Genomic DNA, 27,158 nt, shown 5'->3' on the forward strand with positions numbered 1-27,158 from the left:
TAATAAATCGTCCACATACTCTAAAGCATCACAACCTCCAAACATGGAGGAGTCAACAAATTTTCAAAAATGAGAAAACATTGCAAAACTAGACATTATCGGTGAATTCTGAGCACCTTGTGATAGCACCATCCTTGTAAATTGTTTATGACCAAGGAAAAATAAATAAATAAAAACAAATAAATGCCGGCAGTCTGGGTGCAGAGGCACGGAAATAATGCATTGTCTAAGCAAATCACCATAAAATGCTTTGATGATTTCTCAAAGAAAAACATTAATTGCATACAGACCTGGCTGCCCAGTATATATTAAGGAAAAAATAAAAATTTTAAAATATGCCTGGAGTTCATTTTAATCATTGAAATAGAACCTCTAAAATTTGAATTTCTGTCATTATAATTTTTATCTAGTGGTTTTCAATAATTAGAATGAAGGGAGAAAGTCATTCCCAGCTATCTGCTATGTGAGTGGGGGCTGCTGCATTCCAGTCCCCCCCCCCCCCTTTTTCTATGGTAAAGAAAAAAAAAACTTACTGTCTTTGTTCTGCAAGTTTGAATCAACTCTTGCTCCACCCCTTTGGCTACTTGTAGCAAATCCTTTGGGTCCTTCCCCCTCTGCTCTGGGCGCGCTTTTACAAGTCCCTCTCTAATTGGTTTCTTTAACCCTTCCACAAAAGCATTTCCCAATATACGTATATTTTCCCCTGGAAAATATCCCATATCTGTCCAAGTCATCTGTAAACGGGCAAAATATTTTTCTACAGCTTCATCTTTTTCTTGAGTTACGTCATTTAAAGATATAGATTGTTCTCTCTGTTTTGTCAATGCCCAACGCTGCAACATCTTACAATAGTCTTCCCCTGACTCTAATGTCTGTAAATATTCTGTTCCAGGTCTGTCAATCAGACCGTCCTGTCTCTTGCTTTATAATATGTGCAGTCACATCTCCTCCTTTTGCGTCTACTAAGGATTCTAAATCCTGCCATGTACAGTTGTATGTAACCTGTATCTGCTGAATTTGTCTAGAGAAAGGAACAGACTTCTCATCAGGGTCAGGAAGTTGTTTCATCACCTTGTGAGGGGGGCCATGCCTCGTGTGAGGAGTACTGGTCGTTGGTATGTGAAAGTATCCTCTATCAGTCCCCCTCTCACTGCTCTCTTCCCCCTCCCCATCCCATGTAATTAGCTCTGGGGGAGGAGGTGTACTATCAGCTACCACATGCGTCTTTGTTATAACTGGAAAAATCGGAGCAATTGGGGAACTGAATTTAAATTTAGTTATCTTGCAATTTGAACAGGTATTTTTCCATCCCATATTCTGTACCCTACATACTGTACATGTCCACCGTCCTGGTCCGTTATAAGGAGGAGGTACTGATGATTCTGTCTCATTAAATCCGTTCAGTCCATTGTCAAAAGCACTCACACAATACTTTTACTTATAGTGCTTTTCTCACACTTTCTGCACTAATTACTTCCAGAGCCAACATTCTTTTCCTGCTCAGCCTTCTCCCTGAACACATACAGACCAGACCCCCCTGCGGGGAATTTCAGTCATTTCAACATTCTTTTACTATCCGTTATGGCATCCTTGCCTTCACGTTATCTGCACATTCTACTTTTTGCTGTCTTTCCACTGGGTTTCTGTCTCCATTTATATGACAAGTTTCCCATACTTGCCTCAAAATCAGTGCTAGCAAAATATCAACAATAGGCACAAAGCCAAGGGTCCAATAGGCAGGCACACAGCCACAGATCCTATTATTTTGTAGAGTAGTCCATCACAAAGCCACAAATACTACAATACAGCCTGTAAATGGTCCATAAGATACCCCTCTGGTGAGATGATCAGTCTCATCAGCCAAACAAGATTCAGCAACACAACAATCCTCTAAGTATAAGTACCACTATATCACACTCATACACTGATCAGATCACATGCACACAGTTCAAAAAGGCATAGGTAACTCTTCCCAGTTCTTGGACTAGACTGTTAATTGCAAAAATAACTCACCCGGATTGGAGGTGACCAGCTCACAGTAAAAGTGAAATACTATTGTAAGAATAAGCTTCTTACCTTATGCTGCAGCGTTTGAATTCACTTTTACTGGAGAGTCCTCCTCACTCTAGATCCGGATAGTATAATGCACGTCTGGTCCCGGGTTTCGGCACCAAATTCTGTGAGCGAAATATGCTCTCCTCTATGCCTTCCGAACTCCAAATTAATAAGATTTGTTTTACGAGCGCTCGGGAAATCAGTACAGCACAACCAGGAATGGTGTACTAGAAAAAGACTTCTGCTTTATTAACACATGTGACACTTTAAATAGGGTCAGAGACAAAGGAATAGTTCCCTCTGACCTATGAACCAATAGTAACCATAGGGGAGTGAACAGTAGTGTGAAACCTCACTGCCCCTCAGTGTTACCTGATGACCATTACATAAGAGTGAAGACAAAATGGATACCACAGACAAACAAGATGGATTCTTTTCTCTCACACTATGTACTAGAATATAACTACTATAATACTGCCCCTATGTACTAGAATATAACTACTATAATACTGTCCCTATGTACTAGAATATAACTACTATAATACTGCCCCTATGTACTAGAATATAACTATTATAATACTGCTCCTATGTACAAGAATATAACTACTATAATACTGCCCCCTATGTACAAGAATATAACTACTATAATACTGCTCCCTATGTACAAGAATATAACTACTATAATACTGCCCCCTATGTACAAGAATATAACTACTATAATACTGCCCCCTATGTACAAGAATATAACTACTATAATACTGCCCCCTATGTACAAGAATATAACTACTATAATACTGCTCCTATGTACAAAAATATAACTACTATAATACTGCTCCTATGTACAAGAATATAACTACTATAATACTGCCCCCTATGTACAAGAATATAACTACTATAATACTGCTCCTATGTACAAGAATATAACTACTATAATACTGCTCCTATGTACAAGAATATAACTACTATAATACTGCCCCCTATGTACAAGAATATAACTACTATAATACTGCTCCTGTGTACAAGAATATAACTACTATAATACTGCCCCCTATGTACAAGAATATAACTACTATAATACTGCTCCTATGTACAAGAATATAACTACTATAATACTGCTCCCTATGTACAAGAATATAACTACTATAATACTGCCCCCTATGTACAAGAATATAACTACTATAATACTGCTCCTATGTACAAGAATATAACTACTCTAATACTGCCCCCTATGTACAAGAATATAACTACTATAATACTGCCCCCTATGTACAAGAATATAACTACTATAATACTGCTCCTATGTACAAGAATATAACTACTATAATACTGCTCCCTATGTACAAGAATATAACTACTATAATACTGCCCCCTATGTACAAGAATATAACTACTATAATACTGCTCCTATGTACAAGAATATAACTACTCTAATACTGCCCCCTATGTACAAGAATATAACTACTATAATACTGCCCCCTATGTACAAGAATATAACTACTATAATACTGCTCCTATGTACAAGAATATAACTACTATAATACTGCTCCTATGTACAAGAATATAACTACTATAATACTGCTCCCTATGTACAAGAATATAACTACTATAATACTGCCCCCTATGTACAAGAATATAACTACTATAATACTGCTCTCTATGTACAAGAATATAACTACTACAATACTGCCCCCTATGTACAAGAATATTACTACTATAATACTGCCCCCCTATGTACAAGAATATAACTACTCTAATACTGCTCCCTATGTACAAGAATATAACTACTATAATACTGCTCCCTATGTACAAGAATATAACTACTGTAATACTGCCCCCCTATGTACAAGAATATAACTACTATAATACTGCTCCCTATGTACAAGAATATAACTACTATAATACTGCTCCCTATGTACAAGAATATAACTACTCTAATACTGCCCCCTATGTACAAGAATATAACTACTATAATACTGCCCCCTATGTACAAGAATATAACTACTATAATACTGCCCCCTATGTACAAGAATATAACTACTACAATACTGCCCCTATGTCTTATCTAATATTGCGGCATAGCGATCTGTTACTTTGTCACTGACTATGCCTTGTGCTGAGCCATTGATTTCCCATATTTGCAGCATATTCACAATTTCCTCCTGTCTTATCAGTTTCTTATCATTTCTTCACATGTTTTTCCCTCCGATTTTAGGTGCAACCTGATGCTGATGCGAATGAACAACTACATTAATCCTTTTGGAAAGACGCTGAAAATGAAATCCTTCATAAAAGTAATCTTATGGTATGTTGTGCGGCTGAATGACGTGCGCTCGCCTGCAGCCACATTCATCTCCAGGACAGTTCCATTACTTTCATGCACTATTGCGATTTAGTTACTTACTGCAGGGTATTGGCTTTTTGTTTTTATCTTAGGTTTTGTCTGGTGCTGCATGCATACCAATTTATATTCCAGTTCATCTCTTTAGCTTTTTGTTCTGGTTTCATATTTGTAAAGGATGAAAGAAAACCTTGTGATCAACCTATAATTAGTGATGAGCGAATATGTTCGAAATCCGATCTCCAAACTTAAATTAGACACGAATATGGCACGTTTGGATTCGTGATCGGAAAGGCAAGCATTTTTACTTAAATTCGGGAAAATCAGTAATGTTTGGCGAATAAGTGCGGGGAAAATGATTGGGCAACTACAGTGTTTTTAACAGTTTGGCTAGCGCAGTACTTGTGTATGATGAGCGGGAGGACACGTTTGATGAGTGGAGAAGTTGGGGAGAGCTCAGAGGAGCGGCGCGCTTGTACATTGGCTGCAGAGAACACATGTCCTCTCTATATAAAGAGCTGCCATGTTCCCTCAGCGCCGTTTTATGCATGTCACTGCTGATACACTGCTGCTGAGTGTGCTCCTGTTTAATGAGAGATAGTAGCTAGATAGGTGGTTGTTTTGAAGTCAGATAGTTTATAAAGTAGTCTGCTGTGGGCCTGTGAAATCGACCTTGCAGCCCATTTTTTTTTTCTTGTGCAATTACTCAGGTTCAGACAAAAACAGCAGGGCTCATGGCATAGAAATGTGTTGTACATTGCTTGTACTGTGCTCTATGCACCAATATCCCTCAATATACTTTTTTTCAGTTGCTAATGTGATAAAGCAAGCAAGGCCTAGTAGCCCACCTGTTCATTTAGTGGGGTTGAAATTCAGCTTGTATGCATACTCTGCAGAGCACAAAACTTTTTTTTTTTTTTTTTCTTTCATTGCTAATGTGATAGCGTAAGCTATAGTAGCCCACTTTGTCATTTTTTGCTCTAAGCCACCTACGCCTTTAGTGGTGGTGAAATTCAGCTGTATGCAGAGCTTATGCAGAGTAGAAAAAAACTAACGTGATACAGCGGGCTAGCTGTGAGTTTGAAATATCTTGGAGCATATATTCTATATTATACAAGCCTCATCCCCAGTAAAAAAAATACTGTAATAGATTCTTAATGTTATACAGCAGGGGATATCTCAGTTTGAAATAGGTTGGAGAATATCTCATATGTTATATATGTTATACAGGCCTCATCCACAATAAAAAATACTTTCTTCTGTTACTAATGTGATATAGTAGGGGACATCTCAGTTTAAAATTGTTCATAGCATATCCTATGTTATACAGGCCTCATCCACAGTAAAAAAAAAAAAAATACTTTCTTCTGTTACTAACGTCATACACTAGGGGACTAGTGATGAGCGAGCACTAAAATGCTCGGGTACTCTTTGCTCGGGTTGAGCACATTGGAATACTCGGGTGCTCGATCCGAGCAATGAGCCCAATGTAAGTCTATGGGAAACTCGAGCATTTTTCAGGCGGCTCCCCCCAGCAGTCTGCAGAGGGCCTAAAAATTGCACAAATCGATGGGAACAGTGCTCAAATGACATGGGAACAGCATGGGGAAGACCCCTGGAAGCATTTCTGACTCCCAGTTTACTGCTGTCAACAATGTTGTCAAAGTATTACGCCACTTTTACGGACTCACAATAAAACATACAAAAACAAAACTAAAATGGATTTTCCTGGGAAATATATTAAGGAACATCCTTTCCAGGGTAATGACTTGTATATAAGGCAAAATAAATGACCAAAACCAAAAATACTCCTCCATGCCTTGGACTATGTTCACACGTTGCGTTTTTGATGCGTTTTTGCACTTTTGCATTGCTTTCAACAAAGACAAATGCATTCACTGGGAAATGTAATTTTAACATTTCACAACCTTATCTGGCCATGTGGTGTGTGGCACATTATCAGACACATGCATACAGTGCTGAAAAGACATGGGAACAGTATGGGGAAGACCTCTGGAATCATTTCTGACTCCCAGGTCACTGCCTAAAAGTGTGCCCATTATAAGTGATCCTTGGCGCATGCGACGAAGCCTCCCGCCATGCACCTGTCATTGCAGATTTGCTACAATCACCGTCCACGCCCTTGTCCCAGTGCAGCGTTCAGTTGTCCCTACCCCATTCCTTGGAATGCAAGCGCAAGTATGCAGCCAGCCAGCCACCCACAGGCTGCAATACTATACTGCCAAATTTTTGACAGCTGCTTGCACTTGAAATGTGGCCTTTTAGGCTCGTGGAGGCGGAAGCTTTTCATAACTTCATGTCGGCCGCGTCTTGTGTCCATACTCGGTCCCCAGCCGCCACTATTTCTCCCGGTATCGTCTCCGTCTTCCACAAGCACGGGTCCCACAACATTACCCGTGCCCTCCCCAGTACACTTACTGGGAAGGACCGTCTAACCACAAACACGTGGACAGGTGAATGTGGCCAGGGACGGTACGGAGCCAGTCCACAGCTTTTTTTGCTGAGAGTTGTATTTAGCTTGGTGAAAGGACTGGCATAGAGGGAAACCGTATGTACGATGTGTGTCATTTCTTCCTGGAAATCCTCTAATGCAGCTTGTTGCAGAAGCAATTGCAGCCCGTCCAACATCAACTCGCACTTGTCGGTGGTGCTTTTGACACGCAAACATCTTTCTTTGTGCATTTAATTTCATGAATACAGAGTTGGACAATGGCCTGATCTGCAATGCGGTTTGGGAAATAACATGCATAAGCATGTCCGATCCACATTAAAAAAGCAGCCATAGAGTGTCCGGGAACCTTCCCCCACACTTTTCTTAGCCAGGGCTGCTTCTCGGCAGGGTTGGACGGGCCCACCAGAGAACCGGAGACTCCTCCGGTGGGCCCTGGCTTCTCCTTCAGGAGTGTTCATAGTGCCGAGTTGAGGCCATGATGATGATAGAGGCCACCATCTCCTTAGTTTTCTGTTACTTGGAATGCAAGCGCAAGTATGCAGCCAGCCACCCACCTGCCCACTCACAGGCCGCAATACTAAACTGCCAGATTTCTGGGCTGCTGCTTGCACTTGAAATGTGGCCTTTTAGACTCGTGGAGGCGGAAGCTGTCCACAATCTTATGGCGGCGGCAACCGAGTATCCATACTCGGTCCCCAGCCACCATTATTTTTCCTGGTATCGTCTCCGCCTTCCACAAGCACGGGTCCCACAACATTACCCGTGCCCTCCCCAGTGCACTTACTGGGAAGGACTGCCTACCCACAAACACATGGACAGGTGAATGTGGCCAGGGATGGTACGGAGCCAGTACACAGCTTTTTTTGCTGAGAGTTGTGTTTAGCTTGGTGAAAGGACTGGCATAGAGGGAAACTGTATCTACTCTGGGTGTCATTTCTCCCAGGAAGTCCTCTAATGCAGCTTGTTGCAGAAGCAATTGCAGCCCGTCCAACATCAACTCGCACTTGTCGGTGGTGCTTTGACTCACACACATCTTTCTTTGCGCATTTAATTTCATGACTACAGAGTTGGGCAATGGCCTGATCTGCAATGCGGTTTGGGAAATAACATGCATAAGCACGTCTGATCTGCATTAAAAAAGCAGCCATAGAGTGTCCGGGAACCTTTCCCCACACTTTTCTTAGCCAGGACTACTTCTCGGCAGGGTTGGACGGTCCCACCAGAGAATCCTCTGGTGTACCTTAGCTTCTACCTCAGGAGAGTTCATGATAGCGCTAACTTTGCAGCTGCTATCATGAAAACCGTTGTGCCCACCAGAGGATTTGATTCTGAGGGCTCTTGAGCGGGTGAGAAAGATGAGCCCTCAGAATCAAATCCTCTGGTGGGCACAATGTTTTTCAATCTGAAACAGCTTCTCAGTGGAAGTTGTATTTCACCACAGCCATATTCTTTAGCTCGGTGAAAGGACTGGCATAGAGGGAAACCGTATCACTGTACTCCGGCTGTCATTTCTCCGTCACCAGGTTCCGCCCATTGTCACACACGACCATGCCTGGCTGTATGTTCAGCGGTGAGAGCCACAGTTCAGGCTGCTGTGTTACAGCTTTCAATGACTCTGCAGCGCTGGGCGGTTTGTCAATTAACCATTAAGCATGTTATCTTCAGCACAGCCTGTTGCCGCTTGGCCAAGGCAGAGCTGCAGTGCTGTCAGCTTGTGACTGATGTGGTCATTTTGGAGATGGAGGAGGAGGTGCAGGAGCTGAACAATGTGATTACATTGAGGTTAAATTGGTGACGCTGTTTTTTATACTAAAGAAAGTTCCTATTGTTTTGTTTTTTTTACGTTATTTTTTTAAGACAAATGCATTCACTGGGAAATGTCATTTTAACATTTTACAACTTTATCTGGCTGGCAGTGTGGTCTCTGACACATCATCAGACACATCGTGTTTTATTTATGATGGAGGGACTCTGAAAGTCATAAAGCCTATTTTTATAGGGCCATCAGATGGCCCTTACTATTCTTAAAAGGCCAGCAGTCGGCCCTCGCTATTGTTAGAGAGCCATCAGCCGGCTATGCTTTGTTGTTCCCATTATTAACAAGTGGGTCACCTATACTGTTATTGCGTATCCGGTGACTGCAAGGGCTGCCAAAAATTTGGACGCAACCCAATACCCCTTTGAAGAGACATAGAGGAGGGTCTCAGTAAAAAAAAATGTTCCCATTATAAAGGAGCGGGTCTCCTATAGTGGTAATGCCCATGCTGTGACTGCAAGGGCTGACCAATTTTAGGAAAAATCCCACTAAGAATTTAAAGACACACAGAGCAGGGCCACAGTAACAAGGTACGACATGTTCCCATTAGAAAGGAGAGGGTCTGCTATATAGTTATAGGGTATGCAGTGAGTCAAACGGCTGACCAATTTTAGGAAAACCCCACTAAGAAATTAAAGACACACAGAGCAGGGCCACAGTAACAAGTACGACATGTTCCCATTAGAAAGGAGAGGGTCTGCTATATAGTTATAGGGTATGCAGTGAGTCCAATGGCTGACCAAATTTAGGAAAAACCCCACTAACAATTTAAAGAGACACAGAGCAGGGCCACAGTAACGACAAATTCCCATTAGACAGGAGAGAGTCTCCCGCCCTTGTTCATTTTTATGAGTCAGCCTGTCAGCATTTTCAGTTGATAGGCGGATGCGCTTATCCGTTATAATTCCACCAGCGGCACTAAAAACCCACTCTACTAAAACGCTGGCTTCAGGGCAGGCCAGGACCTCCAAGGCATAGAGAGCCAGTTCATTCCACGTATCCAGCTTAGATACCCAATAATTATAAGGCACAGAGGAATCACGGAGGACGTTTGTACGGTCGGCAAGGTACTCCCTCAGCATCTTCCCAAACTTTGCACTCCTTGTGAGAGTACCCTGTGCCTCAGGGCCTGTGCAATGGGAGGGGCTGAGAAAACTCTCCCAGAACTTTGACAGTGTTCCCCTGCCTCTGCTGAATTGAAGTTGTGTCTCTCTTGCCTGTACTCCTTGGTTGTCCAACGAAGTGTGCCATCTGCCGCCAGGGTTTTCAGATGGGAATTTTTTTTAATAGTTCCGCAACAAGGACCTTCTAGTACAGCCCCATTTTTGTAGACCTGTCCGCCTCAGGAATAAGAGATATAAAGTTCTTGTAGCGTGGGTCTAGAAGTGTCACCAACCAGTAATGACTGTCACTAGTATTGAGCGATACCTTCCGATATCAGGAAATATCGTATCGGATTGGATCGGGCCGATACCCAAAAAGTATCGGATATCGCCGATTCCGATACCGGAAACCAATGCAAGTCAATGGGACACAAATATCGGAATGAAAATAAACCCTTTCTTTCCTTGTAGGTTAATTCTACATGAAGTAAAACAACTAAGAATAATGTAGAATGACATGAAAAGCCGGCAATTCATCAGCGGCATTCACCGGTACCCGACAATTTACAACAGAAAGAATAGAGCTTCACACATAGATTAGATAGAAACATGTCAGTCACATATATATGAAGTACAGTGACAGTGTTGCTTACTGTACTTGTCATTTAGTGTAAAGGATTTATTTAAAAAAATATTAGTGTTTTCGTGCACCGTCTCTTTAAGAAAGCCGGCCGGCAATTCAGCATCTGTACCCGACAATTTAGAATAGAAAGAATAGAGCATCACATATAGATTAGATAGATAGAAACATGTCAGTCAGATATATAATAAGTACAGTGATAGTGTTGGTTACTGTACTTGTCATTTAGTGTTAAAATAAAGGATTTATTTAAAAAAAAATTGGCGTGGGGTTCCCCTTAATTTTAGGCTCTAGCGGAGGTTAAGCAGACAGCTGGGGCAAATGTTTGAAGCCTGGGAAGGGGGTAATACCCACGGAGCTTCCCAGGCTACTAATATCAGCCCCCAGCTGAATACCTAGCCTTTACTAGCTATTAAAATGGGGGAACCCCCCCCCAAAAAATAACGTGGGGTCCCCCCTAATTTAATAGCTAGCAAAGGCTAGGCAGACAGCTGGGGGCTGATTTTAATAGCCCAGGAAGGGTGCCATGAATATTGGCCGTCAGCCGCCCCAGAAATGGCGCATCCATAGGATGCGCCAATTCTGGCACTTAGCCTCGCTCTTCCCACTGCCCTGTAGCGGTGGCAGTGGGGTAATAGGGCTGGGGTTGATGTCCGCTTATAATGCCAGCTGACATCAAGCCCAGGTTAGTAATGGAGAGGCGTCTATAAGACACCCCCATTACTAACCCCATAGTCAAAGTTAAAGAAAAACACAAACACCCAGAATAAAGTCCTTTAATTGAAATAAACACACAATTCTTTATTGTTCTAAATTAAACCATACTTACCATCACGCCCATTCCAGCTGAAGCCAACGATCTCCTGCAATAAAAATAAAATAATAATGCAACCTCATCCTTACCTTTCCATGGTTCCCACGATGGCTCCAGCTCTGCTACATCGAGATGACAGGCTGGACCGCAGCAGAACGCTGCCATCCAGCCTGTCATCCCGCAGACACTAAGAAGCGCAGGCATGCTTGCGCTCCTCAGTGTCTCTCTGTGACGTCATCCAGATGAGCAGAGTTCATGTCCAATGAACTCAGCTCACCTCATGCACGTCACTGACAGCGTGGGAAAATTCTCCTGCACTCAGCGCTTCAGCGTGAGAATTCTCCCACGCTGTCAGTGACATACACGAGGTGAGCTGAGTTCATTGGACATGACCTCACCTCATGCACGTCACTGACAGCGTGGGAAAATTCTCCTGCACTCAGCGCTTCAGCGTGAGAATTTTCCCACGCTGTCAGTGACGTGCATGAGGTGAGCTGAGTTCATTGGACATGACCTCGGCTCATCTTTATGCCGTCACAGAGAGACACTGAGGAGCGCAAGCATGCCTGCGCTTCTTAGTGTCTGCGGGATGACAGGCTGGATGGCAGCGTTCTGCTGCGGTCCAGCCTGTCATCTCGATGTAGCAGAGCTGGAGCCATCGTGGGAACCATGGAAAGGTAAGGATGAGGTTGCATTATTATTTTATTTTTATTGCAGGAGATCGTTGGCTTCAGCTGGAATGGGCGTGATGGTAAGTATGGTTTAATTTAGAACAATAAAGAATTGTGTGTTTATTTCAATTAAAGGACTTTATTCTGGGTGTTGTGTTTTCTAAAATACTTTACTAGAAATTCATGGTGGTCATGTCTAATATTGGCGTGACCCCATGAATTTCGGGCTTAGGGCCAGCTGATAATGCCAAGCTGGCCTTAACCCCCTTATTACCCAGTGAGCCACCGCACCAGGGCCCTGGATGAGTTGGGTACAGCGCCAGAAGATGGCGCTTCTATGAACGCGCCATTTTCTGGGGCGGCTGCGGACTGCAATTTTCAGCGGGGGTGGCCCAGAAAGCTTGGGTCTCCCTGCGCTGCAGATTCCAGCCCCCAGCTGCCTAGTTGTACCTGGCTGGGCACAAAAATAGGGCGAAGCCCCACGCATTTTTTTTTTTTTAATTATTTCATGAAATTCATGGAATAATTAAGAAAAAAAGGGCTTCCCTATATTGTTGTGTCCGGCTAGGTACAAATAGGCAGCTGGTGGTTGGGGGCAGCCCGTTCCTGCCTGCTGTACCTGGCTGGACACAAATATAGGGCGAAGCCCCACATAAATTTTTTTTAATTATTTCATGAATTTCATGAAATAATTAAAAAAAAAAAAAAAAAAAAAACGTGGAGCTTCTCCCTATTTTTGTGTCCAGCCAGGTACAACTAGGCAGCTGGGGGCTGGAATCTGCAGCGCAGGGAGGCCCAAGCTTTCTGGGCCCCACCCGCTGCAAATTGCAGTCCGCAGCCGCCCCGGAAAATGGCGCGTTCATAGAAGCTGGATGCTGTACCTGGCTGGCATACAAAAATATAGCGAAGCCCATGTCAAAAGTTTTGGGAAAAATTAATTAAAAAATAAATAATAATTTAGGGACTGCATCTTTATTAACTCCTCAAATGTCATTTAGTGTTAAAATAAAGGATTTATTTAAAAAAAAAAATGGCGTGGGATCCCCCATAATTTTAGTCTCTAGCGGAGGTTAAGCAGACGGCTGGGGCAGATGTTTGAAGCCTGGGAAGGGGGTAAAACCCACGGAGCTTCCCAGGCTACTAATATCAGCCCCCAGCTGAATACCTAGCCTTTACTAGCTATTAAAATGGGGGACCCCCCCCAACAAAATGACGTGGGGTCCCCCCTATTTTAATAGCTAGCAAAGGCTAGGCAGACAGCTGGGGGCTGATATTAATAGCCCAGGAAGGGTGCCATGAATATTGGCCCCCTCCCAGGCTAGAAACACCAGCCGTCAGCCGCCCCAGAAATGGCGCATCCATAGGATGCGCCAATTCTGGCACTTAGCCTCGCTCTTCCACGCTGCCCTGGTGCGGTGGCAGGGGGTAATAGTGGTGGGGTTCATGTCAGCGCCAGCTGCCATGAAGCCCAGGTTAGTAATGATGGGCGTCTATAAGACACCCCCATTACTAACCTACAAAGTGTTAAAAAGAAAAAACACACTACACCCAGAAAAAAATAATTTATTTGAAATAAAACACACCATTTTATTTAATTCTTAGTTTACTAAAAATAATAGTTACCTGTCCACGTTCCTGCGCTGATCTCCCATGCACAGCTGTCACATCTGGAGATGGTGACAGCTGTCATGGCTGCTGTAAGCTCACGCTGCCGGGAACACGTCCGCTCCCGGCAGCGGGAGCCGCTGACTGAGGTCACCGGAGTGCATTCAGGCAGCGCAGGTCCGGAGACCTCCTTTACGGCACTGCTGTACCGTGGGAATTTCTCACGATACAGCAGGGTCGTAAAGGAGCTAACCGGAGCAGCGCTGCCTGAACTCCGGTGAACCCTTACGGCCCCGTCATTCTAGCGGCGGCAGCGGTTCAGAGCGGTCACATTCTATGTGGCCGCTCTGAACTGGAGATCTTCGTGGGACACTCGTGGACTACTACGGAGGGGTAAGGATAAGGTTGTGGTTTATTATTTTATATTTTATTACAGGAGATCGATGGCTTCGGGGAATTAGGTGTCTAGGTGAGTATAGGTGTAGTTTTTTATTTTTTACTTTATTTTAGGTGGCGATCGGCGGGGACAGGTAATGTATAAACTAATTTATTTTAGGTAACCACTGGCCACCAATGACATGTATTTAAAATTTATTGGGGCACAGTAGGGCAATTTAAATAGCAGGATCAGTCTGATGGGAACTACTGCTCCCATCGAGCTGATCCTGCTGGCACGAGTGGACTGGGGACAGACATAGGCCGATGGGAGTAGTAGTGTCACATCGGCCTATGTCTGCCTGCACGCACAGACACCCCGCACACACACGCAGACATCGCACACACACTAATCATGACTGGTCTGATGGTCTGGGAGGTGAGGCTGACCTGTGCGGCCGTGGGAAAGTTCATGTGAGTTCATGCAGTCAAGCATGAACTCACATGAACCCTCTGAGGGCACCGCGGCTACTTCAAATGAACAGCTGATCGGCATCACCTGATACCTCAGCTGTTCATTTGAAATAACCGGCGGGAAAGCGCAGCACAGAACGGGAAAGCCGGCGGTGAAGTCTTTTCACTGCCGGGTTCCCCGCCCGGGTCCTTCGCTCCTTGGTGCTGCGCTCCCCGCCCGGTCCTAATTTACGATTGGGATTGGAGGTGGCGAGGGGAGCGGAGGATCGGGGTGGGAGGCTGCGGGGAAGCAGTATGGGGCTGTGTGATTGTTTAAAAGCCGGCGGCTTTTTACCGCGCGCCGGCTTTTAAACAATCAGGAGAATTCTCCCCCGCTGGGATAGCATTCTGATGACAGGCTGGATCGCGCTGCCATCCAACTTGTCATCCTTCACAGACACTGCAGAGCGCAGGCATTATGGGAACTTCCGATTCCGGTATTCGATATTGTAAAAGTATCGGAATTAAGTATCGGAATTCCGATACCGCGAATATCGGCCGATACCCGATATTTCAGTATCGGAATGCTCAACACTAACTGTCACCCAAAATTTTGAGAACGCGAGGGTCATGGGAAATGCAGCATAAAATAAACTCAGCCTTGCGTGCCAAACTACTAACAGGCAAGACTTCCATGTCCTCACCAAGAGGATGACTGACCATGCTCTCCTTCTCCTCCTCTCTGTCCTGTGGCCATCCACGTGGAACAGACTGTATGACAGCTGTGCAAGTAGTACTGTCTATAGTGCATGAAACTAGCTCCTGTCCTTCCTCCTCCTCATTGTCACCCAATCCACATTGGGATGAGGTGAGGCTGGGCTGTGTGTAATCACCCTGTATGGTTCCTTGCTCCATCTGCAATGCATCCTCTTTGATTGTGAGCAGAGAGCATTTGAGAAGACAGAGAAGCGGGATAGTGACGCTAAGTATTGCGTCATCGCCGCTCACCATCTTGGTGGAGTCCTCAAAGTTTTGGAGGATGGTACATATGTCTGACATCCATGTCCACTCCTGAAGTCTTATGTGTGGAGTCTGAACTGAATACCGACGGCCTTGTTGATGCTGGTACTCAACAACTGTCTTCTTCTGCTCACAAATCCTTCCCAACATCTGCAGTGTAGAGTTCCAACGCGTGGGGACATCACACATCAGTCTGTGAGACGGAAGCTGCGAACGCTGCTGAAACACGGCAAGGGCGGCGGACTCTGTACCTGACTTTCTAAAATGGGCACACAGGTGGCGTACTTTAACAAGCAGATCCGGCAGCTCTGGGTAGGATTTGAGAAACCGCTGAACCACGAGGCTAAGCACATGGGCCAGGCATGGTACCTGTGTGAGCTCACCTCGCCTCAGAGCCGCCACCAGGTTCTGGCCATTGTCACACATGACCATGCCTGGCTGTAGGTTCAGCGGTGTGAGCTGTCCACAGCTCTTCAGCATTGTGCGGTTTGTCACCTAAGCATATTCGCTTCAGCACAGCCTGTTGCTGCTTGGCTGAGGCAGTGCTGCAGTGCTTCCAGCTTGTGACTGATGTGGTAATTTCGGAGATGGAAGCTGAAGAGGAGGAGGAGGCTGAGGTGCAGGAGCTGTAGACCATGGGGGCAACCCTGATTGACCTAGGGCCCGCAATCCTTGGCGTCGGGAGGACGTGTTCAGTCCCAAGGTCCGACTGGGCCCCGGATTCCACTATGCTAACCCAGTGTGCCATCAGCGAGATGTACCATCCCTGCCCACAAGCACTTGTCCACGTGTCTGTGGTTAGGTGGACTTTCCCGGTAACTGCGTTGTTGAGGGCACGGCTAATGTTTTGGGACACGTGCTTGTGTAATGCGGGGACGGCACACCTATAGAAATAGTGGCGGTTGGGGTCAGAGTACCGAGGAACAGCCGCCGCCATCAGGTTGCGGAATGCTTCCGTTTCCACAAGCCTAAAAGGCAACATTTTGAGTGCAAGCAGTCGTGAAATGTGAGAATTTAGTTGTGTGGCCTGTGGGGCTTTGGCTGCATATTTGCTCTTGCGTTCCAAGGACTGGGGTATGGACAACTGAACGCTGCGCTGGGACAAGGACCTGGACGTGCTTCCTGATGCTGCTACTTGAGCGTGTTCAATGACAGGTGCAGGGGAGGAGGCATCTTCGCATGCACCATGGACAGGGATTGGCTTGCATGCACAACAGCGGAAGAATGGTGCCACCTGCAAACACTGTTTCTGGACCCTGGGGTTCGGCCCACAAAGTCGGGTGCTTTGCTGCCATGTGCCTGATCATGCTGGTGGTGGTCAGGCTGGTTTTTTTGCCACCCCTGCTGATGTTGGCCTGGCAGGTGGTGCAAATGGCCTTTTTGGGGTTAGCGGCAGAGTCTTTAAAAAACAACCAGACTCGGGAAGACCTAACAGTTATACTGGCAACTTCCTTTGTGTTGGAGTTATGGGGAACGGTTGCCTGCCTTCTGTCTGCGGCCACCACACTGCTTCTTCCTGCCTGTTGGGGTGCTCTGCCTCCCTACCCCTGTGTGCTGCTGTCCACCACCTCGTCTTCCACTTCCGTACCCTGGCCCTCCTCCTGACTTTTTGGCAATTGTGTCTCATCATCGTCCACCTATTGTGACACTTTCCCAGCGTCGCCTATGTGTGACCGTGGCTGTGCAAATATTTGGGCATCGCTGCCCGCGATCTCCTCTTGCCCCACTTCAAGTTGACCGGGCGAGAGGCCCGAATCTATAAATGGAAAAGTGAACAGCTATTCAGAGTGTCCAAGTGTGGGATCAGTTGTCTCCAGGCACTCGGCATGGTGGGAGGAAGGAGGATCAGGGTGAGGAATATGCGGTCCAGACTCACGGCTACTGAGACTTGACCGTGTGGAAGACAGGGTGGTGGTGGTGGTGGTGGCTAAGTGACTGGAAGCATTATCCACTATCCAACCAACAACCTTTTGACACTGCTCTGGGTTCAATAGTGGTGTGCTGCGGTCCCCTAGGAATTGTGACAGGAAGGTCAGGCAAGAAGATGTGGGTGTTTGTTGTGGCACAATTTCGGCTTGCCCACGGCCTTGTCCTCAGCCTCTGCATGCACCATCACGTCCAGTTCCCCGTCCCTTGCCACGTGCCTTGCCCATTTTAAATTGAGGACAGTATCTTCCACGCTCACAACAAATGACTGAGTTTGGAGCGAACTTATATGTGATCCGTGTGATGGAGAAAACAGGGTTTTAAATACCTGGCCTGTAGGTAAGTAGTTTGAACAGCAAACTGGTGTGAATTGACACACTGACACACTAAAGGAAATTTTTAATGGAGGCCAGAAATGGCAGTATTTTCTGACAACGTATATGTGATCCGTGTGACGGAGAAAACACAGTTTGAAATAGCTGGATTTCTAGCGCTGTAATATGGAAAGGACCTGGCTGTATTCTGCAGTGCCAACAAGCAAATGGCGCAGAAAAACGGTGTTCTCTGGATTGCGTTTTAAGCAAATAATGAGGATTAAGATCCAAAGAAAAGTATTCCTGGCCCCTGAGACCTGGGCCTTTGTATAGAAATATCTAACAGCAGCAGAAGGCAGAACTGGAATGGAGCCTCTTGTGCTATGTGCACTGCAGTCTGCTATATACACTGCCTGCCTATATACACTGCCTGCCTGATATCTCTGCAGATGGATTAGTTAGCCCCCAAAAGGACTGTTTGTTAAGATGGATATGTGTAATGTACGGTTTTTCTCCCTACACTACCTAATACACGATCAGATCTCTCCCTAGCTCAGCAGCACTTCTCCGTACTCTGCCTGATTCCAGAGTGTCTGTGATGAGCATGACGGCGCCAGGTCTGATATAAACCTGATGATGCTGTGCGGCCAGCCAATCACTGTAATGCCACAATAAACATGGCTGCGGCATTACAGTGAGTGGCAGGCAATCCCTGCATGCTCGCTCATCACTATAGAGGACATCTCAGGGTGCCAAGGGAGGGTGGTTCACTGTGATCGAGTGGGGTTGGTGATACCAGAAAAACTGTTAGTGAAGGTGCAAGAGGCGAGGAACAAATGGAAGAGGAAGAGGTGATGGGCGAGCAACAGTCAGAAGATGAAGAGAATAATCATCCCCTCTCTGTTCGTGTTTGGAGGGAGGGAACGGAGAAAACAAGCATCAGAGTTACCCAGCCACCAACACAGCATGAGCTTGAACCTCGTGGAAGAGCCCAACATATGAGTGCCTTCTTGCTGCACTATCTGCAACATGATCCCGTATAGTTAGGATTCGGGGGTTGCCACTCTGATACATCCACGTTATAAGAGTCAATTTCGCCAGATGCTTCCCTCCCTGGAAAGGGACCCGCGAATGCTGGAGTATCGAAACACACTTTTACACAACCTTAAGATAGGTTTTCCCCAAGACCGCAATGAGGCACACTAGTGCATCGCAGCTCTACACTACCACTTTCATCAAGGCCAAAATATTAGCAGTAGTAGTGTTAGTGGCAGAAGCAATTTCTCTGAGTCCTTTCACACATTTTTTAGACCAGCTTGTGCACCAGCACAACAGAGTACAAGTCTGACACGTGGTAAACGACTGGAGAGGATGGTGCACTCCTGATTGAGTTTACATCTGCTGGGTTGTCTGTAGTGGAAGAGGTGTCGGGCCCCATTATACTGCTTCTACTCTACTGAAATTGATGCCACTTTGGTGGTTTTAGGCCCTAATTTTTTTAAATGTGAACACTCCTGATTGAGTCTCCATCTATTGGGTTGACTGTAGTGGAAGTGTTGTCGTTCCTAATTCTACAATTTCTACTGTACTGAAATTGATGTCACTTTGGTGGTGTCTGCCACTAATTTTTGGAAATGTGGAGAATCCTGATTGGATCGCCATCTATTGGGTTGGCTGTTGTGGAAGCGGTTTTGTTCTCCTTTACAATAGTTATACTCTAGTGATATTGATGCCACTTCGGTGGTGTAAGGCCCTAATTTAGGGAAATGTGAACACTCCTGGTTAGGTCTCAATCTCCTGAGTTGGCTGTAGTGGAAGAGGTGTCGTTGCTAATTACACTATTTCTACTGTAGTGAAATTGATACTACTTTGCTGGTGTCTGCCACAAATTTTTGGAACTGTGGAGAATCCACATTGGGTCTCCATCTTCTGGGTTGACTGTAGTGGAAGAGGTCTCGATCAGGCCTGTGGAGTCGGTAAGCCAAACGTCCGACTCCAACTCCCGACTCCTCAATTTTCATGACACCGACTCCTTCATACATGGCTCATCGTTTAAGTGATAAATTTACTGTAGCACAGATTCATCTCAGCTAAAAGTCTAAACCCTTAGATCAGGAATAGGACAGACATTTCATAACTTTCCCAAATTATTATGAAAAAAATATTCCACACAAACTGCATTGAACTACTGTACCCAATTTATCATATATTTTAGGAGTTGGAGTCGGTCCATTTTATACCGATTCTGACTACACCAAAATGGACACCAACCACAACTCCAACTCCACAGCCCTGGTGTCGGTCCTAATTACACTATTTCTACTGTAGTGAAATTGATGCCACTTCACTGGTGTCTGCCACAAATTTTTGGAATTGTGGAGAATCCTGATTGGGTCTCCATCTACTGGGTTGGCTGAAGTGGAAGAGTTGTTGTTCCTAATTCTACAATTTCTACTGTACTGAAATTGATGCCACTTTGCTGGTGTCTGCCACTAATTTTTGGAAATGTGGAGAATCCTGATTGGATCCCCATCTATTGGGTTGGCTGTTGTGGAAGCGGTTTTGTTCTCCTTTACAATAGTTATACTCTAGTGATATTGATGCCACTTCGGTGGTGTAAGGCCCTAATTTAGGGAAACGTGAACACTCCTGGTTAGGTCTCAATCTCCTGAGTTGGCTGTAGTGGAAGAGGTGTCGTTGCTAATTACACTGTTTCTACTGTAGTGAAATTGATGCTACTTTGCTGGTGTCTGCCACTAATTTTTGGAACTGTGGAGAATCCACATTGGGTCTCCATCTTCTGGGTTGGCTGTAGTGGAAGAGGTGTCGATCAGGCCTGTGGAGTCGGTAAGCCAAACGTCCGACTCCAACTCCCGACTCCTCAATTTTCATGACACCGACTCCAACTCCTTCATACATGGCTCATCGTTTAAGTGATAAATTTACTGTAGCACAGATTCATCTCAGCTAAAAGTCTAAACCCTTAGATCAGGAATAGGACAGACATTTCATAACTTTCCCAAATTATTATGAAAAAAATATTCCACACAAACTGCATTGAACTACTGTACCCAATTTATCATATATTTTAGGAGTTGGAGTCGGTCCATTTTATACCTATTCTGACTACACCAAAATGGACACCAACCACAACTCCAACTCCACAGCCCTGGTGTCGGTCCTAATTACACTATTTCTACTGTAGTGAAATTGATGCCACTTCACTGGTGTCTGCCACAAATTTTTGGAATTGTGGAGAATCCTGATTGGGTCTCCATCTACTGGGTTGGCTGAAGTGGAAGAGTTGTTGTTCCTAATTCTACAATTTCTACTGTACTGAAATTGATGCCACTTTGCTGGTGTCTGCCACTAATTTTTGGAAATGTGGAGAATCCTGATTGGGTCTCCATCTATTGGGTTGGCTATAGTGGAAGAGGATTTGGTCTCCATTAAATTACTTCTACTCTGATGAAATTGATGCCACTTTGGTGGTGTTAGGCCCTAATTTAGGGAAATGTGAACACTCCTGATTGAGTCTCCATCTTCTGGGTTGGCTGTAGTGGAATAGGTGTTGGTCCCCATTATAATAGTTATACTATAGTTGAAATTAATTCTTTGGTGTAGATATTGTTCTCACAGGGGTACACTTAATAAAATAGAAATTGGTTTTCTTTCTATCGTGGAATATAAAACAGGCTATATTTTATCTTTTAATTCTTTGGTGCAGATATTGTGATACATAGACATGAAAAATGCAAAATTGGTATAGAAAGCAGTCTATATCTGAGCTTAAAATTCTTTGGGGCAAATATTGTTCTCCATACAGGGGGAAAATAAAAAAAAGTTGTGTCCGAGCAGTTTTTTGACCCACGTCTCTAGACATTAACCCCTGGGTGGGGGAGGAGATCCTGAAGAGACTGATACCTGAGGGTAACCTGGACTGTACTGTGCTGTCAGGGCAAGAAGAGGAGGAGGGTGACTGTCAGGGTGAGGAATGGGATAACACATTGGATTATGTTGATGTTGTGAATCCCACTTGGTGTAAACCCAGAGGCATGCAGCTGAGTAGCTCATCTGAGGAGGTGGAGAAGGAGGAAGACAAGGTTACATTGCCTCCTACGGCGCAAACACGGAGTGATGCCACTGCGACGAGCACTGCATCCTTAGCCACAACTGTTGCTATGGCCAGTCGCAGGTCTGCAGCTCGCAGGGACGGCAAGGGTTGCCTAGCCTGGGCCTTTTTTGAAATGATGAGCCAACTCACGTTATATGCAAACTTTGCAAGAAAAAACTCAGTAGAGGGAAACAGTGCAATAATTTGACTACTAAATGCATGAACCTTCACATGCGCAATCAACATGCTTTACACTGGCAATTTCGCTGCGATAAAATGCAGACCTCAACAACCATCAGCCGTCCCATCAATCGCATCTGCTGCTTCTTCCTCCTCCTCTTTACCATGCCAAGTAGTGTCACGCAGGTCTCTGACCGCAGAACCTCCGATTCTTTATCCGCTTCAGCTAGGCTGAGTGAGGGCCCGTCCGCTGTAACGGAAGCGGACATACCTGCTGTGTTTGTTTCACCGAGGACACCACGTTTCTCAATCCACCATAACATCTCCGGCTGCACCTCACTCACGGTGTAGCAGTTTGTCCGGTTCACCGTACTCCGCCCTCTCTCAGCAATGCAGCCAGCCCTCGGTCCCATAGTTATGGTCACGTAAAAGATTGTTTCCTCCTACACATGACAAAGCTAAGAGATTTAACTCCACCATCTCAAATTACTTGGCCACAAAAATAATGGTGTCAGGCCCTCATTTTTTGAAATGTGAACACTTCTGGTTGGGTCTCCATCTGCTGGTTTGGCTGTATTGAAAAAGTTGTCTGTTGCCATTATACTAGTGAAATTAATTCTTTGGTGCAGATATTGTTGTCACATGGGTACACATGATATAATCGAAATTGTTTTTTTTAGTACCATGGTATATAAAGCAGGCTATATTTCATCTTCTAATTATTTGGTGCTGATATTGTTCTCCATACAGGGGTACACATTAGTAATGAGAGAGCACTAAATATGCTCAACTTAGTGGTTCAGCGGTTTCTCAAAATCTACCCAGATCTGCCAGAGCTGCTTGTGAAAGTACAACACGTGTGTGCCCATTTCAGAAAGTCTGCTACAGCTTCCGCCACCCTGGCAGCAGCGTTTGCCGCTACCAGCTCACCAACTTTTGTGCAATGTTGCCACATGTTGGAAATCAACGTGGCAGATGTTGGGAAGGATTTGTGAGAAGCAGAGGGCAGTTGTTGAGTACCAGCTTCAACATGCCTGTTGGAATTCAGGTCAGCCTCCGCACATAAGAGCTGTTGAGTGGGCATGGATGTTTGACATCTGTGCCGTCCTCCAAAACTTTGAGGACTCCACCAAGTTGGTGTGCAGCGATGACACCATTATTAGCGTCACCATCCTGCTTCTCTGTCTACTGAAACGCTCGCTGCTCACAGTTAAAGAGGAGGCATTGCAGGCGGAATAAGGAAATATACAGGGTGATACTACACAGCCCAGGCTCATCTCAACGCGGATTGGGTGATGAGGAGGAGAACATAGACAGTCGTTCTCTTGGTGAGGACAGGAAAGTCTTGGCTGTCTTGGAAGTCTTGATACCCCTCTTTCAGTCTGTGGGAAAGCTGTATGAGTTTCACTTAATGATGACCTCGAGTGACCTAAACCGTGGCTTTGCTTATGCAAGTTATTTCTCAAAACGCATTGCAGATCAGGCCATTGCCCAACTCTGTTGTCATGAAATTCAAGGCGCAAAGAAAGATCTTTGTGTGTCGAAGCACCACCGAGAAGTGTGAGTTGATGTTGGACGGGCTGTCATTGCTTAGGGAACAAGCTGCATTAGAGGGCTTTCCTGGAGAAATGACAGCCGGAGTAGATACGGTTTCCCTCTATACCAGTCCTTTCACTGAGGTAAAGAATATGGCTGAGGAGAAATACAACTGTCACCGAGAAGCAGTGTAAGACTGAAGAACATTGGGCCCACCAGAGGATTTGTTTCTGACGGACCACCTTTCTCCCCCGCTCAAGAACCCCATAGCAGCTGCAAGGTTTGCACTATGAACTCTCCTGAAGGAGAAGCTAGGGCCTATCGGACGAGTCTCTGGTTCTCTGGTGGGCCCGTCCAACCCTGCTGAGAAGCAGCCGTGGCTAAGAAAAGTCTGTGTGAAGGTTCCCGCACACACTATGGCTGTTTTTTTTTTTACTGTGGACTGGCTAGAGCAATCTATAATATCCTTTCACTTGCTCCCAATTGCCCAGCGTATCCAGTTCAAACTACTAATACTGACCTACAAAGCCATCCATAACCTTTCTCCTCTATATATCTCTGAACTAATCTCCTGATATATTACCTTGCGTAATCTCCGGTCCTCCCAAGAACTCCTTCTCTCCTCCACACTTATTTGTCCCTCACCCAATCTCCTCCAAGACTTCTACCAAATATCCCCCATCCTCTGGAATTCTGTGCCCCAACACGTCCGTTTAGCCACTACATTCGGATCCTTAAGACAGAACCTGAAAACCCATCTCTTCAAGACAGCCTACAGCCTGCCATTGCTTTTCTGCCACCTTAACACCACCGGAGCTAATGCAACTCCACAATCTACTGTCTCCTTCCCCACCATCCTGTAGAATGTAAGGCCGGAAGTGCAGGGTCTATAAGACTTAAGATGCAATCTGGCACCTTGGCAAAGCCCAGTTATGTTCTCCCTCTGATATCTAACAATAACAAACAGGTCTTGCTGGAGAAACTTGCACCTACTGCCACTCAGCGTCTTCAGCTCCTTTGTGAGATACTAATGTTTGGGCAGCCAGTCTACCAAATAAAATTCCTGAGGTACGGAAATTGTGGATGGCTTCGCTTTTGGTACTGGGTGCAAATACCAAACCATGGCGTGCCATTCACTGGATATTCCTGGCTGGTTAGAGACCAGCTAATTCCCACAGAAAAGTACCAGCAAGCTAAGGAGATAGTGGCCTCTGTCATCATGAAGGAGTTTGCTCGTTGTCTAGTAGTCTGGTTTTTATACTAAAGATCTTGCCCATTTTTATAGTTTTAAGTGAGCACACAGAGACCGTGGTTTCTGCAGCAGTGCATTCAGGCCGGGATAGTGGCGGAGAAATTGCTGTACCATCAGGTTGAGGATGCGAGCCATGCAAGGCACGTGTGTGAGGTTACCCCGGCGTAGGGCCGCCACCAGGTTTGCACCGTTATCGCACAAGGCCTTCCCTTGCTCCAGGTTCAGTAGAGAAAGCCATTGCTCAAACTCGGCCTGGAGAGCTGTCCACAACTCTTCAGCTGTATTGACTGTGATCTCCAAGGCATATTAATTTTAACACTGCCTGATTGCGCTGAGCCCTGACTGCGCAGTACAGAGGTGGGATGATTCTCTCTGCACTGTTGGAACGTATGTCTCATTAAGGCAGAGGTTGAGGGCGCAGGTGGAGGCCCTAGAGAAGGTGAAGGATGCAGAAGCACTGGAGGAAGTGTTAGATACAGAGGTTTGGCCTTGGGGATTCCAACACTTGCTGTGTAGTGACACCTTGGTGTCTAGTGGTTTAGTTCTCCAACCCTGTTTAGTATGTTAGTTCTCCAACCCCTGTTGTCTATTAGTTTGGTTCTCCATCTTCTGGTGTCTAGTGGTTTAGTTCTCCATCCCCTGGTGTGTATTTATTTTGTTCTCCAACCCATCCATGCCCACCCCCAGGGGTTAACGTCCAGTAACGAGGGTTTGGATTCTTCTTGGACACAACTTCATCTGGGCCCAGATCAACTGAAAAAAGTTTTGGGCATCGCTACACATGCTTTCCCCCTCTTGAGCCTGTGAAGCTTTGGATCAGACCTCTGATGCCCCGGAATAGAATGTGTGAACAGCTCTGCAGACTCGCCCATTTGTGGTTCCCTACAGTCAGTTGGGCGGTTGGAATGTTGTGACGTTGGTGAAAACAAGAGTAATTGGGGTGACACCTCTGAGGGCTGTACTGTGTGTGATAAGGTGTAGGAAGAGGAGCAGAGGCCACTTTATGCAGTGCTTGTCATCTACTGGAGAACATGTTCTTCCTGGCCCTCATCTACAAAGCGTCCCGCTGTGCGACTGCCAAAGAAAGGGAGTGGAGTCCAGTAACAGAAGTTTTCAAAATGCTGCACAATTGCTCACTGCATCAAAACACACCTACTTCTCATCTCTCATATCATACGTGTCTCACAACCCTAAACAGCTATTCAGTACTTTCAAGTCTCTCCTCTGTCGACCAGCTCCCCCTCCCTCTCATCTCAGCTGAAGACGTAGCCTCATTCTTCAAGCAGAAGATTGACAACGTAGGGCAAAGCTTTTGCTTAAAGTCCCAACAGCGCCTCCTCAACTTTCCTCCTCCAAAACCAGCTGCTCCACCATCACGGAAGATCATCTTTACTCTCCAAATCACATCTCGCCACCTGTGAACTTGACCCAATACCATCCCACCTCATTCCAAACTGTACCACAGTCTTCATCCCAAGCCTAACCCTCTTCAACCTAACCACTAACAACTGGTGTCTTCCCCTCATGATTCAAACATACCTTAATCACACCCATCCTCAAAAAGCCCTCCCTTGACCCATCCTATGTCTGGCTATCACCCCATCTCACTTCTCCCCTATGCCTCCAAACTACTGGATCAACACGTCCATTTTGAACTGTCCTCCCACCTCTCCTCTTTGACCACTTACAATCTGGCTTCCGACCGCATCATTCCAATGAAACTGCCCTGACTAAAGTCACCAATGACCTACTAACTGCCAAATCCAAGCAACACTACTATGTCCTCCTCCTCCTAGACCTGTCACCTGCCTTCGACACAGTGGACCATTCCCTCTTACAAACTCTCATCTCTCGGCATTACAGACTTGGCCCTATCTCCTCATACCTAACAGACCGGACATTCAGTGTCTCCCACACACCACCTCCTCATCTCACCCCCTATGTGTTGGTGTTCCCCAAGGTTCAGTTCTAGGACCCCTGCTCTTCTTCATCTACACCTTCGGCCTGGGACAGCTCATAGCATACAGGCGATACTGAAAGCCGTGAGACTGATGACACACGATCTACCTTTCTAGACCTGATGTCACCTCCTTACTAACCAGAATCCCACAATGTGTGTCCTCTATTTCATCTTTTTTCTCTGCTAGATTTGTAAAACTTAACATGGATAAAACCGAATGCATCATCTTTCCACCATCTCATTCACCCACCCAAATGACCTATCCATCAAAGTGAATGGCTGCTCACTCTCCCTAATCCCGCAAGATTGACTCTGATCTGTCCTTCAAACGCCCTTTCCACTTGCTGCTGACTCTAACTCCAAAATATCTTGGGGATCCGCACATTCCTCAACCGTGAATCTAGAAAAACACCAGTGCATACCCTCATCATCTCCCGCCTCGACTACTACAAGCTCCTGCTCTGTGGCCGCCTTTCTACCACTCTCGCACCCCTCCAATCTATCCTAAACTCT

General features: G+C 45.5%; 1 protein-coding gene across 4 annotated transcripts in view; it reads left to right on the forward strand.

The window, feature by feature from the left end:
• Positions 1-27,158, forward strand: part of TTF1 (transcription termination factor 1) — a 76,617-nt gene that overhangs the window by 37,459 nt on the left and 12,000 nt on the right. For all 4 annotated transcript variants that reach the window (XM_073640669.1, XM_073640671.1, XM_073640670.1 and 1 more), the window contains exon 10: positions 4,268-4,357. In XM_073640669.1, coding sequence (XP_073496770.1) covers positions 4,268-4,357 — 90 coding nt within the window. The remainder of the gene's footprint in view (positions 1-4,267; positions 4,358-27,158) is intronic.

The sequence above is a fragment of the Phyllobates terribilis genome, unplaced genomic scaffold (genome assembly GCF_046119375.1).
Source record: "Phyllobates terribilis strain yellow unplaced genomic scaffold, ASM4611937v1 Scaffold_7__3_contigs__length_470593459, whole genome shotgun sequence".
Classification (NCBI taxonomy): Eukaryota; Metazoa; Chordata; class Amphibia; order Anura; family Dendrobatidae; genus Phyllobates; species Phyllobates terribilis.